This window comes from Stegodyphus dumicola, chromosome 3 (genome assembly GCF_044657685.1).
Source record: "Stegodyphus dumicola isolate Sdum_Otavi_A_Nest chromosome 3, ASM4465768v1".
Classification (NCBI taxonomy): Eukaryota; Metazoa; Arthropoda; class Arachnida; order Araneae; family Eresidae; genus Stegodyphus; species Stegodyphus dumicola.
Window position 1 is genome coordinate 236,451,073 of NC_140770.1, and position 17,618 is coordinate 236,468,690.

General features: G+C 32.9%; 1 protein-coding gene across 1 annotated transcript in view; it reads right to left on the minus strand.

Moving 5' to 3' along the window:
• LOC118183024 (green-sensitive opsin-1-like) overlaps positions 1 to 17,618 on the minus strand; it is a 248,901-nt gene that overhangs the window by 31,052 nt on the left and 200,231 nt on the right. The window contains exon 3 of the mRNA XM_085812395.1: positions 6,014 to 6,250. Within this exon, the coding sequence (XP_085668521.1) occupies positions 6,014 to 6,250 (237 nt within the window). The remainder of the gene's footprint in view (positions 1 to 6,013; positions 6,251 to 17,618) is intronic.

A 17,618-nucleotide genomic window follows, 5' to 3' on the forward strand; every position in this document is an offset into this window, starting at 1 on the left:
GAATACTATGTTCTTGCTGGTACTGTAATATTGTCTTGAACTATGATTTCGTGGAAGATTCAAATCCTTCATTATTAATTCCGAATAGGGTTATGTCTTCAAAGACAGAATGCATTTCTTTATCTTTAAAGATGAAAGGAAAATTTTATTTCTGTAGAAAGTCTGATTCCAGTGTGAGTCTGTAATACTTGTTACAAATGCCGTGTGAGAGTAGGTGCACCTTCAAACGTGATGATAACGTTTAATTTTCCATCGATGTCGACTTTACCCTGGACACAATCTGCAGGTGACGCAAATCGGCGTACATATGAGTTTAACTGTACTGCAAGGAATACCATTGATATTTCCCGTGATGAAGAATCTATTATTGCGAACACTCATTACAGATGTTTGAAGCGCTTTAAAATGGGGTTTCTCATTATTTGACAAACTCAGTTTTAGGAGATGACCACTAATTAATTTCCATCCTTCTTGCTGAGAGTGGTATTATCTTCCGTGCCCTAGAGTAGCGGTCGTGAACCCTTAGAACTTCACGGACCACTACATTTATAATTTTATATTTGGCGGACCACTAATATGAATTGAAAAAACCTTAAATCAGACCTTAAAAACAACATATTAATACGCAAAAACAATATTCAACTTTCCAATACATGCAATTCTAATTTTCATTTAATATAATTATCGAAACATTTGGTGTTCAGCAGCATGCCTTTATGGAAATTCAGGCTACGCCCTTGATTATGAGTGACAATTTAAACATTATTAACATATCACTGATAAACATATTTCGTTCACATTGAAAAATTACATAAAAGTACAAATATCTTACCTTCTTGTACAGAACGCTTCACATTTCATATCACTTCACGAAAGAAATCTTCACGAAAAGCATGAACAACCCGGCAAACGCGAAGCAATAGCAAATAACTAAATTGAAAATAACTGAAAATGTTATGCCGCCAGTTTTTAATTATTGTAAACACAATAATCATTGCTTTCTCAGCAATGGCGCCATCGATCAACAGTTAGACAAAACAAAAACGGAAACTTCCAGTAATGCAATTATAAACAAGAATGTCGGTGGTTCTCATAAAAATTCATCAACTTGCCTATTGACGCGGAGAAGAACTGTGCTATTAACGACTACAATAGTATATGTTTGTAATTCAAAAGGAAAAAGAATTTCAGTTCGCGCTATTTTTGAAAACAGCAGCATATCGATGGATGCCAACTCGCACTTTCAAATGTCGCTAGATACACCTGCAAATGTAATTAAAAAGTCGATAAATTCATTGAAGAAATTTCGCTAAATGTAGTAGCTAAAATTAAAAAAAAAAGTATAATCCATCTTCCATAATAGGTTTTGTTACTAGTCATTTTTTTAACTGAAGATTCATAAAAATATAATTTTATGAAGCTTCATTTTTTATATGTTTTATATGTTTAACATTTTTTTTTGATATCTACATTCTTACATTTTTAAGTACATTTATCTGTATAATTTTTCAACTGTATCTGTACACGTCTCAGAATTGTATTACTGTAATAATTGTATTCATATTTTATATGTTTCTTTGTACACATTCTCTAATGTAAAACTCTATATCATTATTCATGTAAAAACTAATGTAAAACATTCTCAATAAATGCCCGCTGACCACCAAGCCACCTTCTTGGCTTGGTGTAGCAGATAATAGATGGTATTCATCGATGGAGCATCTATTGCCGGAAGTTGTAATGATGGTGCGGCTGCTCCATTGATGATCTTCTGTCTTCTGTATGTATCTGTTGAGCAATCTTAAAAGGCGTGATGAGAAAGAATTTCAATATTCGTGGGGAGCTCCTGGGTTGTTTCCGTGGTGTGTTCTGTGTTTGTGAGATTTTAATGGAAGCTTTTAAACTCTTCTTTCCAAAGTGCAGCTAAAACGCGCCGGTTAGAGCTTCGAAGTCTAGCCTTTGGTTTTCGAGCAGAGTTAGAAGGATATCCGCTACGTCTCCTCACACAAAAGCGGCTAGAGGCCAGCTCTTACCTTAGGAATCCCATCCATTTAAATGTGCTAGTATAGAAAAAGAATTTTTATGCACATTTCAGAAGGTCTTACTATCATATGTGGGTAGCTTTAAATTAGGGACGAGAAGGCATGGGTAAAAATTTAATATCACCAGAACCATCAGAATTGCTTCGTGCTGTCGCTAAGAATTTGCTTCAAGGTGTCATTTCATTTGGCGACACCAGCAGGGTGTTCTATTTACCCTTCGATAGAAGAAACTCTTTCTTCAGTTCTTACAACTTTGTTTTCATCCGTGTCTATTTTGCCTAATATAGCTGCAAATTATTTATTTATTATGACAGTAATTTTTCATTCCATTTCCTATTTGCGTGCTTCATTCTTTTCTTGAACTGAATTCAAGGCCCGTTCCATCTTTTCTTGACCATCTTTCGCTTTCATCTCTTCCTTAGCGGACTTTACTATCTCTTCTATCTTTTCTTGGCAAACGTACGTCTGTTCTTTAACGGAATTAACGGGCCCTTTAAATTTCTCTTGCCCCCTTTTATCTCTTCTTTAACGATTCTTTGCTTGCTCTCATCTCTACTTTGAATCCAACAAAAGCTGCCACCAGCTGTCTTAATTTCTCATTCATTGCTTTTGTCACCGACATTCAATTCCACTCCTTACACCAAAAATTGTTGTGTGCGTACGGGTTTGTAATAGATTCAATGCACACAGAATCGATGATAGTTTGATAAGATTAATTTTATTAAAAGAAACTCTTCACAGTTCTAGAACGTTCTGCACTCACACACACACAAAAATAATACACGTATAGCTCTTCACAGTATCACAAATTACAACGGTTAGTTACACTAAGAACATTAAGCATAACGCAGTGCAAAGCGCATCTAAAGGCAAAGCGATGTTTCAATACTCCGACGTCAGCTCTAAACTAATAAGCAGATGCTCTCCCTTTGTCTTGTATAAGTCTCTTCCGGCTGCTGAGAAATCTCTATTACTTCTCGAAATGAATCGAAGACATGTAAGGGCAGGACACTGTTGCAGAAATTAGTTGCCAAAACCCTCGCCGAAGATTTCCTCGAAAAAATTCCAGAAAGAATTAAGCATGATTTAATTGGCAATAATAAATGAATGCGTTATCTTTGTTGTTGCGAAGCTAAGTTTCTCTAGATTGGCAACAAATCCACTAATCTAATGTTTCAAATGTAAACATCAATGGCCACCATTAAAAAAAGACTTAGCGGCAATTAAACAACTTTAAAATTGCTGATAATTCTAAAAATATTGCACACATATTTACTAAAGGCATAAAATTCTTAACCGGAAAATAAAAACAACATAATTCAATCATTTTTAAAGCAAAAAATGTACAATTTACAAACGTATAAGAGTATATATACGTATAATTACAAACGTATAAACGTATTTTAAACGTATAAACGTATACGTACAAACGTATAAAGAAACTGAGATCACTGAGCCGGGTAACAGAGTGGATATAAAATATATTTATATACGTTTGGTGCGGCCGATTTCAACCAAAATACGAGGTGCACATCTACATGTTATAGCAGTCCTATAAACAAAATTTCAACGTTCTGAGGCTACTCGTTTTTGAGTTATGCGAGATACGTACGTACGCACGTACGTACATACGTTCGCACAGACGCCACGAAAAATTCTCTTCAGAATTAATTTTAAAGCAGTTTTATAATTTTTGAAGGAAAAGAGTATTTTATTCTGTCCTTACGTACAGATATCACGTAAAAACATCGTTAAATTGCATTCGATAGCGGTCAAAATGGATATTTTCTTTGAAATATGCTGCCTGAAACTTTTCGCGATTACAATACTTCCTTTTTTACTTCGTACAAGGAAGTAAAAACAAAATACAAATGTTTCACGTAAGACAAAAATTGACCTATATATTTAATTTCAAAATGTGTGATTTTTGAACGCCATTTTCTATTTGCATTGTGGGGTGGGTTAATTAATAAATTAGAATAATTCTAGACTGATTCCTTTCCCTATTAAATGGCATTCAGTGATATCTCTTTCTATTTTACCAATCTCTTTGATGTATTATTTTGCGACTTTTAAATATTTTTGCTATTTATTTGTAACTTTTAAATTTGTTTAATATCGTTCTCTAAATTGAATTACATTCTTAGTTACGTAAAAATGCAAACATTTGTCCCTACAACTTATGTACGGCCATTGAATAACATTTTTGATTTGAATATCAACTGTCTCTGTCAGGTTTTGTAGTACGGGAGTCCCACCTTCGTGTTTTAGTTTTTATAATGAGCACAAAAATTTTCTGATTTTAAATATGGTCAGAAGAACGTATCAAAAGTTAGTTAAATTTTATAAAACTGTAATTTTTACAAAATTGATTTATTTAAATTTAAAAATGATAAATAATGAATATTTTGCCATTTGAAATATCTTTATAAATGGAAGTATGTATTTACAACTAAGGATTGCAAAAATATTTCTTTAACTTGATTATCGTTTTGTTCTGCTGTTGTTTGCTAACCTGACGGTATATTTTAAATAACGGAATTTAATCCTTCATTGTTAACAGCCCCGTCATTTTAACTGATGATGAGATTAAATTTCTAAGTCAAATAGAACTATAAGCAAATTGAATATAAATTTACATTACCAAAGAGTTTCGACCTTTTATTCGACCTTGAAACTAAGATTTTGAGAAAATTGTAACCTCTTATTGCTTGGAACAAATTGCTTTTCTACGTTCACAGATGATTACTTTCCTAATTACGTTTTCGTTTCCTATTGACTAAAAATTCTAAAATAATATGCATCTTTTTTCTTTTTAAATTACGCTCTCTTAATTAAATGCAAAAATATTTAAAGCTAATTTTTCATCTGCTGTAGTATTGTTGTAGGATAAAAAATATTTTCATAGATCACCCGTATATAAACTGCATAAAGACATTAACAAATTGCAGAAAACAAAAGAAATGATAATACGATAGTTATGTATATATATATGTAGAGAGAGAGAGAGATGTACACCGATCGATCGATAGATATATAGGTGCATAGACAGGTAGATAGACAGATTTCAGAATAATTACATTCAGTTCATTTAAAATTCTATTTGAGAATTTGGATTTAAAACACGTCATTGTAAGAAAGTATAAACTAACAATTTTATTTTTTGATCGAATATGACGAAGAACGTTTAACTACCTAAATTTCTTTTTAAAATTCTCATGCATTGTGTAATTTATTAATGTACTTTGTTATACTACATATACGTAAGAAGCATATTTTTTCCTTTCGCTTATTTTGTTTCGCCAAGTGGTATCATTTCACATAATAAGGATATTTTAAGACCTCTATTAAATATGTTCAGGTCTCATTTCTTTCACCGACGTTTGTTATTAGTGAGTACGAAAAATAACTGAGAAAATATATTTTCATTCTAAAAACATGAAATAAAAATTACTAAAAGTGGCCAAACTCTTTAAATCTAGGTTTTAACATTTATACTTTATTTATTCACTATTCAACAAAGTTTTTGAATATTTAATTAACGGCTTTTACACTTGACATATGATATAATCTTTCTTTAAATTACCAGCCATTTAAAGTAAGAAGTTATTCGTTCGTCCGCGGAAAGTCTTAAAGTAAGCAGTTTGCTTAAATTCTGGGAATGGGACTAAATGCGTGAAGAAACCGTTCTTTTATATTCACATTTTACTTTCTTGTAAGGAAATTATCCTATCAATCATAAAAGATATAATTTAAATAGCTAAACTTGAATATGGTTGTCACTTCATGAGACTTTCAATTACCGATACATCATATTTCTTGGAAAAGGACTGAAACAAAGTTGCTATTTCAAATCCCTTGTTAAATGTTTAAGGCGAACACCATAAGTTTAATATTTTATTTAATATCTTACAATACAAATTTTTAAAAGCCACAGTATTCAGGTGAAAAGAAATTGAAAGTTCTGTTACCTGTGTATTGAAGAAGAAATAGACAATTGGGTTGTATATGACACTTGTCTTTGCGAAGATGGCCGGACAGACGGAAGAAACTGGACCAATCATATAGCCATAACCTAAAGATACTATAAGTGATACCACAGCATATGGAGTCCAAGCTGTGACTGTGCAGAGAATCATCAGACTGGCCATTACTGTCACTTTGTGTTCAGCTTTGGCTGTAGAACTGCGACCGGTGGGCTTTGGAGCCTGAAATAAATAAATAAATAAATAAAATAAAATAATAATAATAATAAAAAAAACGAATAGCTGAAATTAATATTTCGTATTATCCGTAGAAATTAATTTTCTATCATCATACTTGTAAGTAGGATCTTACATGCTTCTTGACGGAATAGAAAGGCATACACTGATACAGTTAAGTAAAGTACTTTCTTTTTATTATTCACCTATCTTCGTCTGCCCAAACCCATTAATAATGAAATGGAAATGATTATATCATTCATTGCACATAAATATATGAGCATTCATGATATCACCTTAGAAACTTCCCCTTCTATCAAATTACAAAGGAATATTTGTATCAGTATGTTATTCGCTGTCATACATTTGCACGGTTTCCATTAAGCGTTCCAAAACGCATTAAGCGAATGGTACAAATCATGCTTAAAAATAAAAAATATAAATCTTTACTGCCAATTATGCAAACGCACACATGCCTGTGAGCGGGACATTTCCAGAAAGTGTCGGCAAAAGCGCAAGTTACATTTTCAGCGCTTCGTGCACTCGTGCTCCTCAGCGACTTTTATCGTATTTTTTCCCATCATTTGGTGGAATTCAAAAGTAAGTTGTTTAAATAAGTAACCACCATCATTTTGGAACGAGGTGGCGAGACATCGGGAAGCTAGAAGAAGACTGGCCTCAAATGCCTATTGCTAGAGAATTGAGTGTATCAGACAAAGACGTCGGCAACATTTAAAAATAATGCAAGAAAACCAGATTCCTACAGAAGATGCCCGGAGAGCTAAGGTGACCAATATATATTTATTTATTTCACTGAAGCGTAAAAGAAATGCAACGTCTTTTCCGCTTTCTCACGATACCGTGAACTCACAGCATGCGAGTTTTGAAGGTTATTGTTTCTAGAAGACTACACGAGAGAGTTCTGTTTACATAAAGACCGTTGCTTGCGTCCCGCTCACTTCTGTACATAAAAGGGCACATTTAGCATGAAGAACAATCATCGGTGGTGAACTATTCTTTTGACAGATCATGCCAGACTTGGCCTAACCAGACTGTCGAAGGACTTTAATCTCATGTTAATCAGGTATCAGGTACCTGTGTCCTCCACATTGGAGGACAGTTTGATTGTCTGGCCAACAGTTACTTTGGAGGGGCACACAAATCTTCGTGTCTTTGATTTATGACTACTAAAAAGTGCATAAGGAACAGATCTTGGACTATGCGTTCGCCTTTCGAAGATAACAATTGATTCTTTGTTCATTTCTATGCACGATAACACTCGTCCATACAGGGTTAATGTAGTAAATGACCAGAGAGAGAGAATATTAGCCGGATGGATTGCTTCTAGATGGCACAAGAGAGACAGATAGATTGCCAATCTAAACCTTATGAAACATATCTGGGCGATCTTCGGAGAGTAACTGCAGCTCACCCATCAATTTCTAGTATGAAGTCATGTTATATGGCTGTTTTAGAGAAACTATTCGCCCTATTAGCCTGTTTTTTGTTCCCTGCTTCAATATCTGTTTTAAACATTTCTCTGCAGACGAACTTTGTGCGACTGTGCGTGTGCGCCATGAATATTTTATGGCATATATTTTTGTATTACATTAACTTATGTCATGTTAGGTTTTACTGAAGTTGGTCTCTCATTTCTGATAATAATCGACCAAATATGAAACATTTCTTAAATTTGAATATCAGTGTGTACTTTATTCCTATTAAGCCTAGAAAGAGTAATTGCAGACATCGAAACCTTGCACTGAATTTCTTCGCATTCCCATCAACGTAGTGATCGCTTTCATTTAATCATCAAGTCACTTGGAAGAAAATGTAGTAGTAAAACAGCTTAATTTTAAATCTTCGCGTTTGATTGGAGAGAAAGATTTTTTAATTGTGTTTACTTTGAATTTGACTGACTGTGGACTAATCCTACTATTATGAAATTAACTGTCTACACAATATATGAATGGAGTTGACCTGCATTCTGAACTTTCGAGGTATTACTCAAAAGAGGACATAGCTTCATTTTCACAATTCAATATCCAGCAAGTGTGGTTTTACTATGTTACGTGTTGGTAGATTATCTTAAGGCTAAGTTTAAGTGTTGGCAAAAATTATAGCGGTGTTTGCTTTCTCTAGCTTTTGATCACATCAGGAACAAGTGAAAAAGAATCTTCTCCGTATTATATGGGCTAATATGTGCAAACTAAAAATATTTTGTATCCCGTAAGATTAACAAATTTCTATATAATGTCCGTTACTCAGTTATTATAAAGGCACTAATCTTGTATCTAAAATATTAACACTTTCTGTTTTATTTGTTTAGGAGTATTTGAAAACTTTAAGTTCAGGAAATGTTCTAAGTAAGGATTAAGGGAGTATGAAAAGTAAGAAAAGACAAATTAATTCAAAGAAAATTCTTCAGTTAGGAGAAACTGAAACCTTCTTAAAGATTAAAATAATTCTAATTTCAGTCCTCAGGAAAATGATAAATACGAGTGAAAATACAATGCAAAATATATAGAAACATTTCACGGTTAGCTTTAAAAACACATGATAATATAATTTAAAATACACAGCGTCATAGCAATAACTTTATAGTTATTATACGTAATTCTTTTTGCGTACTTTTATTTACTTTACTTATATTCTCTTAATAAAGCAGATGAACTTATCAGCAAATAATAGAAATATAGAGCAGCAAATGATACAGAAAACAGGATATATTGATTGGTAACAAGATCTGGAAAAGATGAAGTCATCACTTTCTTCCTGGTCGGTATCTATGACAAAAGCTTAATTTTTTTCTGTATATTAGATCATGGTATCGTAGAATGAAGCACAATGAGCATAAGTATCTCTATAGTTGAAATTCTGAGCTGATGAAGGTATGTTACAAAAACACCTAACTGAAACTCATTGTAATGAAATATAAATTTCTTTAGAGAATAGTAAAAATAATTATCTTGCTTTTGTTTTGTATGGGGCAAATAAAAAATAAAGTTGATAAATACTAGTTTGCTTGCAGATATGTCATCGGAGTAAACAATGAGTTATCATATTTTACGGATCCTATATAACGTTTAACTATAAAATGTTATTCTAAAAAATTTTATAATTAAATAACATAACTTGCGAGGTGTAGCTAGTAAAAATAAAATAAATAAATAATTTTATATTTTTAGCTATGAAACCTATGTTTCAGACCAAACAATTTGACATTTGATTAAGTTAATTTAATACGAAAACATTTTCCAAAAAAAAAAAAAAGGTCTCTCAAATGTTGGTCTCTCAAAAAAAATCAAACTCCTATACTTCCATTCTATAGAGAATTGCAGAATCAGCCAGCTTCCTCCGATTTCCATTTTACCTTAAATAATTTATTGCAGAATAACGATGCTTCCATACTTTCCATTCCCAAGAGGTGTATAGAATTTCCCCTGGCTCATATGCAGCGTTATCGAGCAGTAAATCTTCATGTTCTAAAAGTTTTACCTCATAGAAATATAATTATAAAATCTCTACGTATAGAATTTGAAATAACAATATTTAATTTATGAATATAATGTATCTCGCAAATAAATCTTATAAAATTACTTTCAAAATGAAGTTATTTATTTGAATATATACGTATATTTGCAGTATTAGCAAAATGATTTCATTTAAATTACGCATATTGATCAAAGCCAAACTTAGTCTCAAAAATAGGGCCAGGAATACTATTTAGTTTAAACTACTATTTTTTCCTCTTCTTGTAAATTAATTTCTTATATCAAAAATTTTCATAATATATAAATTAATGGAATAAATTTAGAAAGCGTCTGGCATATCAAACTCGAAGAGGAAAAGGAAAAAAAGCGTTTGAAGTGTCGTTATATTTAACAGTATATCCGCTCCGAATTAATTTTTTTTTCCAACAAGTATTCTTCTGCTGGTTAAGTTTTGAAGTATTAAAGTAATTTTCTTGTAGAAATTTTTATAACTGCCTCTGTTCTTGTTGAAAATCGAACATCATACCTTCAGTGCTAGCTGTCAATGCTCACTACAGTCCAAGAACATTCCAAAGGAACGCAATTTTTATTTTATACAATGTTCTTATTTTATGAAACGTTTGGGGAAAAAAAATTTTAGAAAGTTGAAAAGTTTCAGATTATAACGTCGTACCAGAGGATTTGTTAAAGTTTTCTATTTTTCTCTTTGAGCTCACAGTTTACCATTCCCGAAGCTTTCTTTGAGCTCGCAGTTTTGTTCTTGGACTCACTCCTGCTAATACTACTCGTTTTGTCTTTTTCACTTTATTATTAAATATCACTTTCTTCTCACTTATGCCATTTTTATGACATGTATATATTTCATTCGTATTTCATTTCCGAGGTTACGGCCATCTTTACCGTCCCCCTTTTTTAGCATCGTTTCTCCCGCCCTCGAGCGACCTCTTAAGTGGTACGTTTCTCAGCTAAAGGGATATCAGACCTTAGGCCTACGGAGTTTTACGTCCGATACGACCAAGTAGGAGCAATCTCTTTCGGTGTATAAGATTCAAGAATAAAATCACACACTTTTCAAAAGCATATATAAGGCGTTTTCTCCCTCCTTTTCGCATGCCTCCGTGGTGTAACTGGAAGCACGGTACGAACTTTAGAAGCTCCGGAGTTCGAATTCTGGTGAGGGTCTTGTGGATTCTTTCAATTTCCTGCTTTGAAAAATTCCAAGACTCTACAAGTGCTCCTGAACTAAAAGGTGGTTGACGATAATTTGCGACCACGAAGATTTGGCGATTTTGTCCTTTCATGCCCAGTCATCCAATAAGGCGAAGTACACAAGATATTTTCTCGCTTATTTCCGCATGCCTTCGTGGTGTAAGTGGAAGCACTCTTGCTGTGCATTCGGAAGGTCCGGAATTCGAATTCCGGGGCGCCATTGCACATTTTTCACGTTCCTACATCAATATAACCTAATGACTCAACACAGCGTATCTTTGGATGTTCCGATGCAGTGTTAAGTGTTGCCATACGTATACGTGTATTAGCAGAGCAGGTCTATTACCTCGAACATTATTTTTGCTTCGAATTACTTTTGTTGTCTGTTACACTTTTCAGATAACTAGCTGCTGACTGGGCGAGCCTCCTTAAATAGTTGTTATAAAAAAGAAAACTTATATATAATGCTTTTAATAAATCCGACTAGAGTAATTTCACAGGTACAACTGATAATTAATAAAAGAAGTAAAGAACTGCATTTATTTCTTTCAAATCTCCGAGTTTCTTAATCAGTATCTTTATAGAATTCACTTCATAAACACTTGTTCTAAGGTATGACTTTTATGCAGGATAGCGTTCCACCCCATATTGCTACACATGTGAAAGATCTCTTGCACACATTCTTTGGTGAGGATCGCGTGCTGAGCCGACACTTCTGTCAAGCTTGGCCTCTCAGGTCCCCAAATTTCAATCCGTGTGATTACTGTTTGTAAGGTTACTTGAAATGGCAAGTCTACCTCGATCATCCGACCTCATTAGGCATGCTAAACGACAACATCCGACGGCAATTTCTCACCATACCTAGAGACATGCTGTACAGTGCTGTTCACAATATTGTCCCTCAACTATGCGTATTGTTGATGAATGACGGCCGACCAGCTGAACATTTGTTATAAAGAATGTCTTTACTAAAAATCAATTGTTATGCTAACTATGGCTTTTGTTATCATATGAAGCGCCATCTGTTGTCTGTTTTAAGCACTTTTTTTGCTTTCAATTAAATCCATGACATTTCAAGCACGTGTGTCAAGTTCTACCTCTCCAACTACGTTATTCAATGAATTATTGACTTTTCAAATGTTAACGGAATTTTGGGTCACCCTGCACATTACGAATTCTCGCAATGTTGAAAGCTTTAAATTACTTAAATACAGAAGCTTTTGCATGAAGAATTTTAAACACAGTGACACAATGCATTTTACTGAATTAAATCACATTTTAGTACTTATTTTTGATTAAAATTAGTCTCTAAAATGTTTTTTCTAAACTTAGCAAGCAGCTTCAAATAGATGTTGCTTACTTAACAGAGCACAGATTCTCCATTACATATGAACTATGGAATTATTGTATAAATTACAATAATTCTGAGAAATTATCACTTGAAAGTCTGAATTCTTTTCACAATTTAAGTTGGGTGCATTTTATTAATATGACTAAATATCCAATCTGGATCGTACAAAATATTAGATTTGTGTTTACAAGAACAGTTTTTGTAATCTTTCTCATAGCATTGTCTACCTAATTTCGAATAAACTACGTAAGTATTGTAACAAACAGATGCTTTTTTACAAGTCATAACTGATATAACAATTAATCACTGAAAAAATTATGAGAAATCAGTGGTTAATGCACAGAGTAAATGAATTCGCCTTCCGAAATATTTCTTATAATATAGTTCTTTCGCTACGCAATAACTACAAAAGAAGAAAGAAAGAATGGAATGTCTCTAAGCTCTTTTCCTTGAATGGAAAGAGAAGTTATCTATTACGCATTGTCTGGTTATATGAGAATTCTGATAAAAGCATTATATTCTTTAAGAGCTTAAGTAATATTCCTTGATTACAAATGGGTTTTAGATACACCAATACAAATGCTTCTAATGCATTATCCTCGAGAGAGGCTTAGACTGATACTGATTAATCTTGTGTTCAGATGTATCGTAATGAAGAATAAGAAAGTAAAGAGTATCTAACTCGATGCTCCCGGCATTTTCAGATAGTATTCGTATTATTGAGGAGATTTTGCAGTTATCCTTTTACTTACCAAATTTTTGTCCCCAAAACTTTCATTCTTTTGTTTATTTGATATGGTTTTACTTTTTATATCCGTTTTACCTCCTACCCATGTTATTTGACATTTCTAGTTTACTTTATTATAGGATTGCTATTGTATTTTTAGAGGATTGTTAAACATAAATTCGTTGAGCGCCGGTTTAAAATTTAAAAAAAAAAAAAAAAAAAATCATAATTCCGTTTAATTTTGCAAAATAAAATAAGAGGAAAAATATGTCTTGCTTGTCATTATAATATAAAAGGAAAGTCTTTTGCGTTGTTTTTGTACATCCAAGTTAGTCAAATAACTATTAGCCGGTGTGCGGAAAAAATGTCACCCGGAAAAAAGGGAAACGGAAAGAATGTCCCTGGAAAATAAGGAACGGAAAAAATGTCACTCGGAAAATAAGGAACGGAAAAAAAGGTACTCTAAAATCTCGCCAAATAATGTCGCCGATTGGAGATGGGGAAACCTGCCAAACGGGCAGGGTTATAGTGGGATCTCTTGAGGGAGGTTTTAAGGGTAAGACGTTGAGCTGGCTGCAGCTGAGCAAGGTCATTTCGATAGCAGGTTTTTCCAACTTGCCTGCGGGAAATTCGTATGTTCTTTTCCGTGGTTTGCTTCACCCGTTTCCTTAAAGAAACCGACCCACCTCACCCGGAAGGAAAGAATTCACGGGGAGCAAATGTTTCTCCTCTGTTAAATAATGATTGCCGGTCTTTAAACTAAATTTCATCCATCCCTAACTGGAAGCTAACAGCTTGTTCACATTAAAGTGTTGATAAATGACGAATTGTCAATAAAGACGGCACGCGAAAGCTGCTAAACAGAACTATTGGCGGAGTATAGTTTGTTATTTTTTTATTACGGTTTAACGAATCTAGGAATAATATTATATTATGCATTCCGTTATTATTTAATCTATCCGTAATATGAAATATAATTTTCTAAACACTAACGGTTTATCATCAGTTAATTTATAAAACGACAGTTATTTTATAGTGTCATTTTTTTTTCTAAAGAGACTTTGATCCTGGAGGACTATTCTTTTCGTTTTGCGATTTGCGTTGAATCACTATAAGCGGCGAATCACTTTTCAAACTGTTGCCACCAAATGTTAAAGTCCTGCATTATATTCGAAGAAATTAAATAATGAAAAATGTGCATAAATATATGCATATTTCTCGCATTGTGATAAAACAACGGTACATAGAGCCATCGAATTTTGAATGACGTAAGCCTCCTGCGAATATGGGCATCTGGAAGCCCAAATTTGAAATTTGTTTTATTATTTATTTCATATTTTGTAAAACTTTAACGAATTTTTGATTAACAAACTCAACGATTTAAAAGCGAGGAATGGCAACACTATACGAAAAAAAAATTATCTCCAGCGCGCGGAACTGTGTATCGGAAATTCTTCTAAAGATATGCTTTTTAAAATTCTTTTGCGACATTGCTATTTAAATGAATTTTATGGTTTAAGTGCAAAGAATATGATATTTAATAAATAAAGGTAGCACACAAAACGTTAAAAAAAACGCCCTCTTTTGACGTAGTTTAAAACCTGAAACCTTTGAAATTTTTGTTTGTTATTAAGTTTTTTTTTTTTTTTTTTTTTTTTTTTTTTAATATGAATGATGGTTCCTCAGCCGACTTCGACTTGACCAGAAGCAGTTGTCACTTTATTATGCAGTCACCTAATAGGTGGGCCACATTTGCCTCCTATGAAGAGACGGACCATTAGAACTATGCATTCCCCTGGATTCGAACCCAAGCCGTTAGGTATCGAAGTTGGCTCCCCTAACCACTACACCGTCTGAGCGGCATTTATCATTGGTTAGTTTATTGAATATTATATTCTATACTATTTAATATAGTTATTTTAAAATAATTAGCTAAACCGGCTTGGCTAGTTTCCCCCCCCCCCTGCCAAATACTTATTTATTCGAGGAAATAACTTAATTATACGCTTTAACGCTAACATATATTTTACACTATATTTATTTTATATTAAAATTTTTCCTATATATAAATAGATACGGCCATATACGCAATCGAATCGGCTTAATGTACTTTCATTTATAGAATAATGCACTTCCGAATGTGAACAGTGAACTTTCTTCTGGTGATTATCTTCCTATGATGATCTGTATTTCTGAGAACTTGGACATCGGTGCTGAGAGCTATTTCTCTAATTCGCAAAAGCCCAAAATCTTATGAACCTGTGGTCATCTTAGAAAGGGTTTACTGTACTTTCTGTCTCTAACTGTGGTAATTTATTGGTATGAAAAAATTTCTTATAGTAGAATGTAATCCATTCATGCAAGCCCTGTTATAAGAATAATTTAATAAAGAAGCAAAATTATCATTTTATTCAAAATTGCATTTTTCGAGCGAGGTAGTAAAGAGTTCTGACTTTCTTATCGGTTAAATGTTGCTATTTCTGACTTTTAACTTGCTAATCTAACATTTATTTATTTTTTTTAAGCCCAAAGGGACGTTAGACCCAAAGGGATATTAGTCTCAAAACGACATTTTGCGTGGTTTCACTTTCTGCGTTGATTCACTTTTCAAACTGTTGCTACAAAATATTATTGCCATGCATTATATTTAAAGAAACTAAATAATAAAGATTCTGCATGAATGCATGAATGTTTCCGCATTTTCAAAAAACAACAGTACCTAGAGCCATCCAATTTTGAATAACGCAGTACTCCAACCAAACATGAGCAGTTGAAATTCCGAATTTGGAATATGTTTTATTAGCTATTCCCAGTTTTGCAACACATTAACGAATTTTTTAATTAACAAACTCATCGATTTAAAAGCGTGCAACGGGAACACTGTACGAAAAAAGAAATGTATCTCCAGCGCCCGAAACTATGTATTGGAAATTCTTAAATTTTGCGCTTTTTAAATATTTTGTGATATTGTTGTGGAATTGAATTTTATGTTAAAGTGCGAAGAACATTATATTTAATAAATAAAGGTACCACACAAAACGTTAAAAAAATCCTTTTGGGCGAAATATGAAATATGAAAGCTTTCAGATTTTCCTTTAAATAATGAAAAATCTGCATAAATGTATGTATGTTTCTCGCATTGTGATAAAACAACGGTACATAGAGCCATCGAATTTTGAATGACGTAATCCTCCTACTAATATGGGCATGTGGAAGACCAAATTTGAAATTTGGAATTTGATTTATTATCGATTTTATATTTTGCAAAACTTTAACGAATTTTTGAGTAACAAACTCAGCGATTTAAAAGGGCGCAATGGCAACACTCTACGGCTGGGAAAAACCTTTTTGTCTCCAGCGCGCGGAAGTGTGTATGGGAAATTCTAAAGATATGCTGCGGCATTTTGCTATTGAATTGAATTTTATGGTTTAAGTGCAAAGAACATGATATTTAATAAATAAAGGTAACACACAAAATGTTAAAAAAACGCCCTTTGGACGTAATTGAAAATCTGAAAACTCAGATATTTTTTTTTCCCCAGTGGCGTGGTAAAATGAATCATTAAAAACGAAGCTGAACTTCTTAATTACATTTTGCAGCTTTAGAATGATACCGCTAATTTGATTATCCAGAACTCGAAATATTGAATAAGTTAGAGTTAAATAAAATTCAAAATTAATGCGAAAGAATTTGTTTTAGCAAATTTCGTGAGATAGAAGATTATGTTCTGCTGTTCTGTAATTTTTAATTAGGACCGTAAAAGAAATGCATCTTGACGAAGAGGTGAAAACTGTTGAAAACAGTCAATTTCCTATTTATGAGAAAACTTTATTATGACTTTGGAGATTAAAAAGTACATATAAATATTATAGTTCTCATTTTTCATGTTTAAATAATTAGTAAGAAATATGGATTGTAGTGTAATTCTAAATGAACTATTTATAACATTGTTATCAATGAAGCAACAATCGTATAATTAAAAAAATGAATGCAAAATTCTATTCTTATTGTTTTGAGCTCAAGTTCTATGTTTCAAGAGCTTTCAAGTCTGAATTAATTACTTTTCAGACTTAAAATTGCAGTATTACTTTTGTATTTAAAATTTTGTTAGCAGTTTGTTAGCAGTTCTAAAACAAATATCATGCAGAATTTTAGCAGTATTAGAAAAGGACTCAAAAAGAGCTGACAAGGAAACTTCCTATCTCTTGGCTTTTTTAATTGTTGAAGTGTATGGAGTCAAAATTAAAGCTACTAACAACCAGTTTTTAGGTTGTTATTAATTAAAACATCTGTAATTTTTAATAAGCATCATGTTTATGAGGAAATGACAATTCAGATAATAAGTATTATCTGAATTATCGTTTCCTAGTCATTCCTAGTATCATCAGGGCCGGTGCCAGAGCATATGCAATCGGTGCGGCCGCACCGGCCGGCAGAATTGAGAGAACGCAAAATTTTTAGAACTTTGGAAAGAGCTGGGCGGCAGAATTTTGAAGTTGTAAAGCAGGCACCGTGAGGCAAAACGTCTAGCGCCGGCCTTGAGCATCATTCCAAGTCTTAGTAAATTTGCTTAGAATAATTAGAACTGATTT